Raw genomic sequence first — 14,041 nt, 5'->3', positions numbered from 1 at the left:
TGGTTTTCAGCACATTTAGGGTTTTTTACTTTCTGTGATGCTTTTATACTTTGAATTTTAATTTAAGCAGGGGATTTTCAGCTGTGGGAGGGGAGAACACTGAGTAACTTCTACTTTAATGTGTAAATTGCTCCTCAGGTATATTTAAAAACAAATTCTTGACTCCCTGGCTGTTTTTTTCCAAGGGGGAAAATCCCAGTGCTGGTGTCACTGCAGGAATTGAACAAACACTGAAATTCTTTTATTAAAATCAAACAGAAAAAAGCATTGAAAATGTAAACGAAATAAAATCTGGGCTCAGCTCTCAGGGGGTGCTCTGGGGCAGCCCCTTCTTCAGCAGGGATGTCAGGTAACTGCCCAGCTCTTCATCCTAAAACAGAAAAAATAAACAGCATGAGAGCAAAATCCTCCTTGGATTGTCCCACCTGGGGCAGTAAATTCAATTTTGGTGCCCAGGAATGGACTGAGAGAATTCCTGGACCTTGCAGGATCTAATGTGAGCTGTGTTTAAAAAGTGAAATAATACACAAATTCATTTCTGGCTGTTTTTACAAACTATTGCTGTGAAATTCCATTTCTCCAAGGATCTGAGGGTTTTTTTTTGAGGAAAAGCCTCATTTTTTGCTGGAAATCTAGGAATAAATTGCTTTATTGCTTTGCCTTCCAAAGGCATTTCCTGCTGTCAAGAAAGAGTTTAATAATCCAGGAAATTTAATAATGCAGAAAGTTTAATAATCCAGAAAATTTGATAATGCAGAAAATGTAATAATCCAGAAAGTTCAATGATCCAGAAAAATCCAAAAATCCAGAAAATTTAATAGTCCAGAAAGTTCAATTTAATAATTTAATAATCCAGATTATTAATAGATATTAATAACCCACAAAATTCAATAATCCAGAAAATTTAACAATCCAGCCACAGAAAGGGAAGGTGATGGGATGACTCAAATAAAAGAATGTTTAAATCAGAAATAGTTCTCTATTTGTTTGAAATTTTCTAAGTTAGAAATACAAAATGAAATACTTAATTCAGAACTGAATTAATTGGAATTAGCCCAGAAGTTCTCCGCTTTACAGAGCTGTAAAATCATTTCTGCTCAGAAAACACCAGGGACTGCCCCTCGTCTTCCAAATTCCTTCAAAGCCAGAGGAGGCAGGGCTGGGATGGAGGGATTTGGGTGAGAAATGAGGAATTCCCACCTGGTAGGTCCAGGAGACCAGCAGGACTTTGGTTCCCTGGTCCTCCGAGTGAGCCGTGGCCTGGATCAGGATGGACTCCACAGTGATGGAGCCATCAGGGAGGTGCTGCACTGAGTAATCCTTCAGAACCCTGCAGAGAAAGGAGAAATTTGGGGTTTATTTGGGAAATAAATGCTGGGTTTTCATCCCAAATCCTAGTTCTGAGCCCAAGAAGGGAAAAGGAGCTGATCCACTGCTCATTTTGGTGATTTTTCTTTTTGTACTATTGCATTTGTATTTTTTTTTTTTCATTTCCCTAAGAACTGTTATTCCTGCTCCCATATTTTTGCCTGAGAGCCCCTTAATTTCAAAATTGCAACAACTCAAAGGAAGTGGGTTTACATTTTCCATTTCAGGGGAGGCTCCTGCCTTCTTTAAGCAGAACCTCTTTCCAAACCAAGACAATTCTCGTGAGCAGTGGCTGGAGAGATCTTCCACTTCTTACAAGTTTTGCTTTGGTTTGTTCCACTTCCTTTAACTTTTCCAACCCCATGCTTGAAAATGTGGGCTTAAAAACCATGGAGATAAAAAAACATGGGATAAAAAAACATGGGGATAAAAGAATCAGTTGAATCCCTGAGAGCCAGAAAAGCCCTGCCAGGGCTCAGGGCTCATTGCTGGCTGGGGCTGTGTACAAGTCATGAATGGGACAGGACTGCTGCGAACATGCCTGGAGCTGTTTTATTTTCCAGCATCAGTCTCATTCCATGGCTATGACAGTGGAAGACCCCAGCAGCTCACATTCCAGGCAGCAGACAAAGAACACTGTAGTTGTAAAAAGTTTTGTGACCAATCACACAAAGCAAAAGCACATTGACAGTAGTTCTATCCAACCACTATAAGCAACAATCCTGTTGGTTAAAACAATGCTTGCTTATTTCAAATACACAACCTGCTTGTAAGCCTCAAAACACAATGCACAGAGCTCCATTATTAAGCTTAGAACTCCCTAAGATCTCTCTAGATAGGCTTTTCTGTACCTTAGGGAGTTATTCCAGAGAAGCATTAATATACAAACCATTGTTCTATTTGTCTTTACTTTTCTACTTCTTATATAATTTTTCTGCTGACCAATCTCTTGGCTCTTGCTTAGCTCCGATCACAGTTCTGCTGTCTCTGAGGCCTTTTGCAGCTTTCCCAACCCCTCAGATGTTAAGGATTCCCCCAAGGGCTCACCCCTTGAGGTGGTTGTAGACCCTGAGCACGGTCTCGTGCTCCTTGCGCGGGTCCTGGATGTGCACGCGGCAGGTGAAGCGCAGCTGATGCTCAGCCAGCCCCAGCTCCTTCAGGGCCTGCTCAGGGGAAACCAGCCTGAAACTCTGGGGGAAAAAGAGATTAAAGGGAGAAAATTAATCCTCAGAGCTTGGGGGAGTTTTGGTGCTGCCAAGCAGGGAAGGGCATTCCCTTTCTGGGCTGGGATATTGCGGAGTGTTTGTTGCTCAAAGGGAGAGCTGAGAGTGGGACAAAACACCCACCTCAATAATTATAAATAAATAAATATTTAACAGTATCCAGCTGGTCTCTGGAAGGTGGTTGAAGCTCTAGCAGGGGAGCAATGTTTGAAAAGAAAGATGACATTGCAGATGAACTTCCTTTGTTGGGAGGAAGTGAAAGCGCTGGCGGTAATTTGTGTTCTTTGTGCGTCTGAAACAGGACAGCACTTCCAGAGAGCACAAAAACACCTCAGAGGGCATAAAAAACACCCTGAGAGGGCACAAAACAGCCTCAGAGGGCATAAAACAGCCTCAGAGGACACAAAACACAGAGGACATAAAGAAAGCCCCTCAGAGAATACAAAAAACACCCTCAGAGGGCACAAAAAGCAGAGGACACAAACCCACCCTGGGAGGCCCCAGGGCAGCTGAGGGCTCTGTACTCACGTTGTCCTTCATGAGCAGCGTGCCGTGCATCAGCCTGGGCCTCTTGGCATCAGGGGCAGCACCTAAACAGGCAATATTGACACCTAAAATCAATATTTAGTGATACAGAGCAACTCCCTCTCTTCCCAGAGCACTTCCTCATGTAAAAATGACATTATTTTTTTCTAAAATTCTGTTTATAAATATATATTTATATTCTATATAGTATATATAATTTACATATTTATATAAATAAATATAAAAATATATTTATTAATATAGAGACAGTAATAATATAGTTATGGTATATATTTATTAATATAATTATATTAGGGTTGCTAATATATGATCATTAATATAACTATATATAATAATTATATTAATAATATAAGTATTATATATATTTTTTTTTAATTTACCTATTCAATTTATCTCCCAAATCAAGCACACACGTGTAGCAAACCAGGCAGGGTGTGCACATTGATTTGAAACACATAAATTATATTTTAAATATAAACCTAATATATTTTTAAACATAAACCTACATCTAAATTTTAAATAAAAATTTACATCTAAATTCTATTTTAAATATAAATTTACAGCTTTATAACCCATTAGCAGGCAGGAAATGGGGGTGGGCAGCGTCACCTATGGCCGTTTCCCTCTTGAGCAGGCCCAGGGAGATGTCCACAGGGATGCAGGGGTTGGTGAGGATGGTGGTGGTCTCTCCGTTGGCTGGCATGAAGCAGCTGACATCTGCAAAGGGAACAGTAACAAAAGAAACTTCAGCTCCAAGGGGGCCACTGCAATTAATTAATGCTAATTAAGGTGTCACAGGCGTCACTTCCTTGAGGGGAGGTGTAAATGCCACCCGAAGGGCCAAAATGGATCCAAAATGTGTAAAATTTTAATTCCACTGCTTCCTCTCCACTGGAAAACAATCCTAATTTATGTCCAAGGGTATCACTGTAATTAACTGGGCTTCATTAGTGTTAATTAAGGTGTTACAGGCATCACTTCCTTGAAGGGAGGTGTAAATGTCACCCCAAAGGCCAAAATGTGTAAAATTTTAATTCTACTCCCTCCTCTAACATGGAAAACAATCCTAATTCACATCCAAGGGGTCCCTGCAATTAATTAATATTAAGGTGTCAGAGGCCTCACTTTTTTGAGGGGAACTGTAAGTGCCACCCCATCTACCTGTGCTGAGGGATCCAAAATGTGCAAAGTTTTAATTCAATACCCTTTTCTAACATGGAAAACAATGCTAATTCATGTCCAAGGGCATCACTACAATTAACTTAATTAATGTAAATTAAGGTATTACAGGCATCATTTCCTTGAGGGGAGCTGTAAGTGCCACCCTCCATAACTTTGCTGAAGGATCCAAAATGTGTAAAATTTTAATTCCATTCCCTCCTCTCACATGGAAAACAGTTCTAATTTATGTCCAAGGGGATCACTGCAATTAACAGGGTTTAATTAATGTTAATTAAGGTGTTAGAATCATCACTTCCTCGAGGGGAGCTGTGAGTGCCCCCCTCCCCAGCCATGCTGGAGGCCCCAGATGTGACTCCCAGCCGTTCAGGGCTCCCTCCCCCTGCCCAGGGATACCTACGGAACTCCTGCTCGATTTTCTGCTTCAGGAATTCCATTTTCTTGGCCTCCCCGTGCACCAGCAGCACATTCCTGGGCTCAGCCTGCCGGATCAGCTGCATGATGCCCTTGGCATCTGCGTGGGCACTGAAGGACATGTACTCCACCTGCATCTTCACCTCCAGCTGGGGACAAGAGAAACTGAGAGCGCACAGCTCTGGGAACTGGGAATTCCTTGGGAACACACCCAGATCCCTCTGGATTTACTTCCAAGGAGGAAGGAGAAAACCTAAATTTTTTTGACAAAAAGCTGTTGTAATTTAAAAACCCCAGCTGCCACATTTCAGGCAATATTTGTCACAAAAATTTGTCAAGAAACAAAAATCAAATATTGAAGGACATGTACTCCACCTGCATCTGCACTTCCAACAGATCACAGCTCTGAGAACTGGGAATTCTTCTGGGACACACCCAGATCCCTCTGGATTTATTTAAAATTAAGAGGGAGAAAACATAAATTGCCTTGACAAAAACTGTCATAATTTAAAAGTTCCAATTCTCTCATTACAGACAATATTTGTCACAAAAATCAAATATTGAAGGACATGTGCTCCACCTGCAGCTTCACTTCCAGTTGGGAGGAACAGAGCAGAGCTCTGGGAACTGGGAATTCCTTGGGACACACCCCGGAACACCCAGATCCCTCTGGATTTATTTAAAAGGAAAAAGGAGAAAACCTAAATTGCCTTAACACAAAGCTGCTGTAATTGAAAAGCTCAAATTGCCTCATTTCAGACAATATCTGTCACAAAAATCAAATATTGCAGGTCAGCTGGTGTTTTATTATCCAAATGTGCTTTATATGGGTGAAAAGATAGCAATTGAAAAATGAAAAATGGAAAAACAGATCTGTGGAAATGTGAATATATCAACTGAAAAATGAAAAATTGAAAATATATCAATAGAAATGTGAAAAAATACCAATTTCACCTATCTGCCTCGTTACTAACAGTATAAAATGCCCCTAAGTAGTTAAAGAAATTTTAAGAATTTAGTTAATTATTAATTTATTTAATAATTAAGAAGTAAAACTTCTTAAGTTTTAGTAAAACTTATTCACCTAAATTTTACAGCAGAAACAAAGGGCCCTTCAATGTTTCTTTTTTGGCAGGAATTAATGCAAAAGGGGGGAAAAATAAAACAAATCAAACTTTGCTAAAGCAAAAAAGGAAAAAAATACCCAAATAAGTGCAACTCCAAAAGTAAAGATTATTTTGAGGTATTTTCAGTGCTGGAAATTGAAAATCCAACTCACAATTTGTCTTCCTTCCATCTCCAGCTTCCTCTGCCCACTGAGGATTTTGTGGCCCACAGTCCCCTGGACACAGTAGCCAGGCATGATCACCTGGAAAAAAAAAAACCCAAGAAAATCAAAAATTCCATGGATTTAGCCTGGGAAATCCATTTTAAACATAAAAAAAGTCACAAAATAGAGTTACTTCAGAGAGGATTTTTGTCCTTTAATTCCAGCTCCTCACGAAAAGCTTTGCCATCCATAATCTCAGTAGTTGTGACTCACATTAATATGAGACATAAAAACCCAATAAAAACCCCCCAAAAATTCAATAAATCCTATTAAAAAAACCAATAAAAACCCCATAAAACCCTAATTTCTTACCATGTTCTTCTCATTCCCTGCCCATTTCCTGAAGATCTGCAGGGATTGTCCTGCATGGAGCATCCCAGGGGTTGCAAACACTACCTGCAAGTCAAAGATGGGTCATAAATCACTACAAAAAACCCATTTTTTTCATGGTTCATAGAAATAGCCTAAATCTGTGCAGAGCATCCAATAAAAGATTGTGTGGAAAAGAAAACCCTGGTATGAATCAGGATGTGTAGAGGAAATAAAGAGGCAAAATTTTCATTTCTTTTCTGGGTGTTTCACTTTTAATGAAATAAAAATTCAAAGAAAATCAAGGAATTTTATATTTACAGAGATGACTTGGCTATGAGAGGTTTTTAAGTGGGATTAATGGCATAAACATGCAAAATTTTCATTTTTTTTTTCTGGGTGTTTCACCATTAATGAAATAAAAATTCAGAAAGAGATTTGATATTTACAGAAATGCCCTGGTTTTGAGGTAGGATTGATGGCATAAACATCAATAATTTTTTTCTGGGTTTTTCACCTTAAATGAAACAAAAAACTCAGAGAAATACAGAAAGAGATTTAATATTTAGAGATGGCCTGGCCATGGGATGTTTTCAGGTGGGATTGATGGTATAAACATTCAAAATTTTCATTTTTTTCTGGGTGTTTCACTTTCAATGAAGTAAAAAATCAAAGAAATTAAAGAAATTTGGTATTTAAAGATATGACCTGGCCATGAGACGTTTTGTGTTGGGATTGCTGGGGCGGAGGATGCTCAGGCTGATTTTCCCCCCAGAATTTGGGATAAGTCTGGAATAAAAAAGCTCCCAGGCCTCTCCTACCATGGGCCCAGGGTTGTCTGCAAAGGCTCTGTCAAAGGCTTTGATGTGTTTGAACTCGAACATGTTCCTCTGCACAAAGGTTTTCCTGATTTTCTGGTTGGTCCAGGTGATAAACAGTTTGTAATAATGGTTTGCCTTCTCTGTCAGGCCCGTGGAGAAATAAATTGGAGCTTTCAGGTTCATCCTTTCCCTGCAAGAAAATAAAGAGGCAAATATATAATACATAATGAACAATATAAAATATATAATATTATGCTACATATTATGTATTATATAACATATTTTTATATGTATGAGATTAAACGTATTTAACATATTTTTATAACATGATATAACATAATATAGCATGTTTTATATATAACATATCATACATATAACATATTATATATAGCATATTATATATATAACATGATATATATAGCTACATATAATATATTGCATATATAACATATAGCTCCATAGAAAATAATATAAAAATATATTTAAAAGATATAAATATTGTATATATATGTATTTTCATATATATATCTAATATATAATATATAGTATATATATATCTCAGCTGGCCATAAATCTGGGGAGTCTCCCATGGTTTTTTTGGGGTGTTTTTCCCGGTTTTCATGAGATAGGAATAACTATTTTGTATTAAATATTTTCAATATTTAATAATTTTAATTTTAGCTCTCCCTGCACCCAGGGCAATTCCACTCCTGGAGAAACATTAAATAATATATATAACATATATTAAATATATTAAATATATTTCTATGTTATTATATACATTATTTATTGATGAATTTATATATTATTCTATCTTGTCAGTGGCATTCAAGCCCAGCCAGGTTTTAGTGCCTGTCTCCCCACAGATCAACTCCTACATTTCCAGCACTCTTCACACACAAAGGATCCCAAAAGCAGGGGGGGCTCACCAGAAGGTTTCCAGTAAAATGCACAGTTCCTGAGCACGGCCAAGCGCAAAAACTGGGATGAGAACCTGGAACACAGGGGGAGTTCAGAGTCTGACAGAGCCAAACAGCGTTCATTTACTAATATTATTAATTACATTAGTAGAAGTAGTAGTAGTATATTTCTATTTTATGATATAATATATATATAAAATATATATTTATATATGAATATATTACTATATATTACATATTATCAAATATATAATATATTGTATAATCATATTTTATTATATTTACTTTTTTATATACTATATACAATAGATATATAACCACATATATAATATTATAAATAATAATATATAATAGATATAATAATAATTTTCCATTATTACATTTTCAGTCACCAACTGCTAACTGCAATCTCCAGCACTGATTGATATTTTTGAGGATTTGTTAATGTGTGGGAAAGACAATTACGTATTTCTCATTATTTATTACTTAGTATTAATAATAAGTCTTACATTTTCATTATCTGAGTATATTTTTAATTTATTTTATTTTATTATTTTATTATTATTTATTTTATTGAATTATATTTTATTATATTTATATTTATTTACAGTTTTATATTTATTTCTAAATTTTATTTTATAATTATTTTAATTTTATTTATTTTTATTTTTTATTCTTATTTATTTTCATACATTTATTATGATTTGTTTTTCTTTATTATTTAATATTTTTACTTATTTTCATTCCTTCTGTACCTTCCCTCCTCTCTCCACTGTCTCGTGCACCTTCTTGAGGAAATCCCTCTCGCGGCAGCGCTTGGAGTCGCGGATGGTGGTGGCGTAGGTGGACTCAGTGATCAGCAGGTCAGGACGGCACTTGTCCAGCCAGGCTGCCCTGAAAACAGGGAATTCCACCCAAAATCACAGCAGGAAAGGGGCTCTGCTGGGTTAAATCGGAAAATCTCCAAGGTGGGTTGGGGAATGGCACAGGAAATGGGAGGAAAGTGGGCTCTGGGGACTCTACAATAGCTTAATTGGAATTAATCCAGCTCAGTATTGAAGTTACAGAGCTCAAAAATTAAAATTTCAAAATTGAGATTGCTCAAAAAGCAATATTTATCCAGTCTACTACCAGTTTTAAATGCATTAATTTAAACGCATTAAAATTCCAAAATCACAGCAGGAAATGGTTTCTGGTGTTTCTAATCTGAAAATCTCCAAGTCGTATTGGGGAATGTCACTGTGTCCACAGGAAATAGGAATAAAGTAGAAATGGGAATAAATATATAAAGAAAAATAAAAAATAAAGGAAATGGGAATAAATCCCATAGTACCTTTGGAATTCTGTGGTAGCTTAATTTGAATTAATGCAGCTCAGAACTGAAATTACAGAGCTCAAAAAGCAGTATTTGTCCAGTTTATTACCAGTTCTAAATGCAACAATATTCAACCCAAAATCACCGCAGGAAAGGGTGTTTGGTGGGTGAAATCTGAAAATCTCTGAGCTGGATTAAGGAGTGGTGCAGGAAATGGGAGTAAAGGGTGCCTTTGGAGTTCTATGGTAGTTTTGTTTAAATTAATTCAGATAAAAATTGAAATTCAGCTTTTTACTCACCCCAAGTGTCTGTCTGGTGTCATATTATAGTCACCCTGAGGGGAGAAGAGAAACCCCAAGAGATTTTTGAACCAATGGAGGCTCAAATATCTAACAGAATGTAATATAAATAATATATATATATGCTAATACATAAATATAATATATAGTATACATATAATATAAACAACAGTATACCATTAATATAAATACATAATAATATATGAATAATAATATATAAATATAATATAGATAATATATAATATATAATATATTGTGCATCAATAATATAAATATATAAATGTATATATATATAATTATATATCATTATATATAGATATAAAATATATACATCTGGGAATATTTAGAGCTAAAAAAGGGGAATAATTCTAACTTTGGGCATACTCACAGTGTACACCACAGACTCACAGCCAACCTTGATTTGGAACATGGCAGCTCCCAGCACGTGGCCTGCATAGTAAGCCTTGATCTCCAGCTCCTCATCCACCTGCCAACAGCAAACTCTCAGCACTGCCAGCACTTCAACTTTATATAGATATAAAATATAAACAGCAAACCACTCAGCAATGCCAGTATTTCAACTCCAATTGGAAATATGTGGAAATCTAAATCCCTCTGGATTTACTCAAAAGGAGGAAGGAGAATTTGCCTAATAGCTACATTTCTAATTTAACTCCTTGATTCATTATGAACATTCCTAACTTAATCCATTGATTCATTAGCTTATATTCCTAATTTAACCCCTTGATAAATTAGCTACATTTCCAACAACTCATTGATTAATTAGCTACACTTCCAATGTAACCCCATGACTCATTAGCTACTTTTCCAAATTAACCTCTTGATTAATTAGCTACATTTCCAATTTACCCTCTTGACTCCAAGCCCCCTGACCTGCACTGTCTGGTGGAGGTGCACAGCCACCACCTTCTTCATGCAGTCCTTGATCATCTGTGACGTGAAGAAGTTGGTTTCCCCTTTCTTGTCCACGGTGATCTTCCTGTAGTCCTCCAGCAGAATGGGGCAGATGGCCTTGGTGGGGTGGGTCATGTAGATGGGGCCATCATAGCCAACCATCTCGCTGAAATAGGGCAGGGCCCCACAGTGGTCCAGGTGGAAGTGGCTGCAAAAAAAAAAAAACAAAAACAAAAACAAAAAACACCTAAATCGTTGCACAGAGTTCAGTTTGGGTGGCTCCCAGATCTTCTCAGGGAGGAAAAAGCAGGTAAAATATGAGGGGTGGGCTTGGGATGGCACAAAAAGAGGTGGGAGAAGGAAGGAGCCTCACCTGATGATGACACAGTCCAGGAAATCAGTCAGCCTGCCATTCTGGGTGATGTAGGAGAAGTCAGGGAAGCGCCTCTACAGCCAGGGAAAACAGGAGATCCAGCAGGAATGCACCAGTGATCCAAAAACAGGGAGGGAACGGGACAGTGGGACACTGGGAATGTACTGAGCTCTGTCCAGGCAGCACCAGCATCAGTGATCCAAAAAACATGGAGGGAATGGGACAATGGGACACCGGGAATGTGCTGATCCTTTTCCAATAACACCAGCATCAGTGATCCAACAAAAATGGAGGGAACGGGATGCTGGGAATGTGCTGAGCACTCTTCAGGCAGCACCAGCACCCCTAATTTAAAAAAAATATGGATGGAAGGATCTGGGAATGTGCTGATCCTTCTCCAGACAACAGCAGATCCAATAAAACCATGGAGGGAAGGGCCTGGAACTTTGGGAATGTGCTGATCCTTCTCCAGGCAGCACCAGCACCACTGATCCAACAAAAATGGAGGGAATGGGATATTGGGAATGTGCTGAGGCCTCTCCAGGCAGCACCAGCATCAGTGATCCAACAAAAATGGAGGAAATGGGACATTGGGAATGTGCTGAGCACTCTTCAGGCAGTTTTTGTGTGCAGGGAGAGGCAGAAAAGAGAGCACAAACAGAAACTGACCCTTTCATAAACAAATAATTTTACCTCCCAAATAAAACAGGAACTGATCACATCCTGGCTCTGAAGTACAAAGCCCCAAAAGCTTTCCTGTCAGCACATTTGCTGCTTGAACTAAATCCTACAGAATATCTGTGCCATTATTCCTTTCCTGCTGGGTCAGGGAAGCCAAAATCAGGAGTTTCGTTCTCTCTCCCTGGAGCAGCAGAATTGTGGTGAGGATCCCACGTGGAATGAGCTGCCCCAAAGCTTAGGACAGGATTCCTGCTCAGAGGAAACCCAGAGAGTCCAACCCCAGCTGGAATGGAGCATTTGCAGCTGCATTAATAAACATTATTAATAAACATTTCCCCAAGTCCACGAGCCAGGGTGTCCTGGGGTGACGTTATGATGCTTGTATATCCCCATTCACCTGTTCTGTGCCTTTAAGACCAGCTCTGAAGAGTGGAAGTTTTGTTTGGGTTTCTGATTTTGTCATCTTTCTCAGAGCGGTGTCATCGGGTATTGTTCATTTTGTGTGCTGGGGGGTGCTGGGCCTGTCAATAAACAGGTTCTTTCCTCCTCTCTCCGAGGAGTTTTTTCCCGAACCGGTTGGGGGGAGGGGCCGTGTGGGTTTCGCTTTCTGGAGGGGCCCTCCTTTGCAGATTCTTTAACAAATTTGCCCTAAACCAGGACACAGGGAAAGGAGGGCTGATATTTCATGGAACACTTGAGGGGAAGGGAGATTTTGGAAGGGGAAAGAACAGTTCTGCCCCAGCCCAGCCCCAGCAGGGGCTGATGGAGGAGCCCAGGGGTGCAGGAGGGACAGAAGGGAGGACAGGAGCTGGCCCAGGGGACACTCACATCATCGTTGTAGCCCATGTGCATCCCACAGTCCAGCATCACGTTCTTGCCAGCAATGGACACCAGGATGCAGCTCCGGCCCACGTCCTGGCCAGCACCTGGACACCAGAAAAACATCAATAGATTAACACCAGGATAACATCACAAAATATCAGCAAAATATCAGTAAAACACCACCAGCAAAATAACAGTAAACATCAGGAAAACATCAGCAAAACACCAGTGAAAAACCAGTAAAACACCAGGAAAACATCACAAAACACCAGCAAAATACCAGTAAAACAGCACCAGGAAAATACCAATAATACCCCAACAAAACACCAGGAAAGCATCACAAAACAACAGCAAAATATTGGAAGAACACCAATAAAGCATCACCAGCAAAATACCAATAAAACACCAGGAAAGCACCAAGAAAACAGCAGAAAAATACCACCAGCAAAATACCAGCAAAGCATCAGCAAAATACCAGAAAAATACCGGCAAAACACCAATAAAACACCAGTAAGGCACTGGTAAAACACCTCTGGGAAAAGCTGCAATTCTTTCAAAATAAAAGCTGGCGAAGGTCTGCACAGACTTCCTGCAATTGCAGTTTTAAGGAAGAGAGAAGAATCCTTCACCTGGCAAGGATCAGAACTCCTTTTCCAGCTGCTCTGCCCTCGTTAAGCCTTATTAAGTTAAACCCACACCAAGGCTGAAAACTATCCAGGAGGATAAAGCAGATCTCCTGCTCAGTACATCCTCTGCCCTCTCAATACAAACCACATTTAAAAAAAGATTGAACAGGGAAAAATGAGAAATATTTTCTTCCTGTGGCTCTTTAGCACTGTAGTGAATTAATGCTCCACAACACCACAGTACCTTTACAAGAATAACTTAATTAATCCTGATTAATTAATCCAAACAGTTATAATGGTCACTGGAAAAAACAATGGAGGGCAGAGAGGAATCACATCACGGATTCCAAATATGAGCCAGAATTTCCCCCAGGGTTTCAGTGTTGCCATTTCAAGGCGATTTTAGGCCGGACTTACCCAAGGGGGTGACTTTGATCTCGGGCATTTTTACCCCACTCCAGGTCCCAAATCCGCACAGAAAATTAGCCCAGGAGCAGATGCGAGGGGGGCACAACGAGAGAGGATTTCGTTGGTTTTACCGGCGCCATTTCAATTTTTTCCAGGATCCGGCCGAAGACCTAAGCAGAGCCCAAACTTTTTCCTGAGGCGAGACAGAAAACACAGGTGAGGCGATAAACAACAACCTGCAGTAAAGCGGCCCCGTTTGGCTGCAATACCCACCACCACTGCTGAGAGCAGGCAAAACACGTGTAGAAACACAGAAAAGCGGGCAAAAAAAGCACAAAACCACAAAAAATAACGCAAAAAAACCCCGCATATGCACCTAGGCCAGGCCGCAGCCCCAGCGCCTCCTCCGCGCCTGCGCCGCCCCGCGCGGATTGGCCGAGCCGCAATGACGCACGAGAAGCGGATTGGCCCGCGGGGCGCGGCGGGTGACGG

At 39.4% G+C, this 14,041-nt stretch overlaps 1 protein-coding gene across 2 annotated transcripts; it reads right to left on the bottom strand.

Annotated features, from left to right (window-relative positions):
• Positions 1 to 219: 219 nt before the first annotated feature.
• INTS11 (integrator complex subunit 11) lies at positions 220 to 13,996 on the bottom strand. 2 transcript variants are annotated; one of them, XM_064730525.1, is made up of 18 exons: positions 13,926 to 13,996; positions 13,559 to 13,742; positions 12,522 to 12,619; positions 11,013 to 11,086; positions 10,619 to 10,847; positions 10,113 to 10,211; positions 9,725 to 9,759; positions 8,866 to 9,004; positions 8,120 to 8,184; positions 7,191 to 7,380; positions 6,373 to 6,456; positions 6,010 to 6,099; positions 4,717 to 4,879; positions 3,747 to 3,854; positions 3,120 to 3,181; positions 2,416 to 2,558; positions 1,201 to 1,330; positions 220 to 370 (listed from the first exon to the last, which is right to left on the bottom strand). In XM_064730525.1, the coding sequence occupies exons 2-18, from the start codon at positions 13,584 to 13,586 to the stop codon at positions 305 to 307; spliced, it is 1,803 nt and encodes a 600-aa protein (XP_064586595.1). In that variant the 5' UTR covers positions 13,587 to 13,742; positions 13,926 to 13,996; the 3' UTR covers positions 220 to 304. The 2 variants fall into 2 exon arrangements, with proteins under 2 accessions (XP_064586595.1, XP_064586594.1); XM_064730524.1 differs by having other exon boundaries at positions 13,823 to 13,963.
• Positions 13,997 to 14,041: the final 45 nt, after the last annotated feature.

The sequence above is a fragment of the Zonotrichia leucophrys genome, chromosome 21, assembly GCF_028769735.1.
Source record: "Zonotrichia leucophrys gambelii isolate GWCS_2022_RI chromosome 21, RI_Zleu_2.0, whole genome shotgun sequence".
NCBI lineage: Eukaryota > Metazoa > Chordata > Aves > Passeriformes > Passerellidae > Zonotrichia > Zonotrichia leucophrys.
Note: the sequence above shows the minus strand (reverse complement) of the source record. Positions and strands in the feature narration are given on the sequence as shown.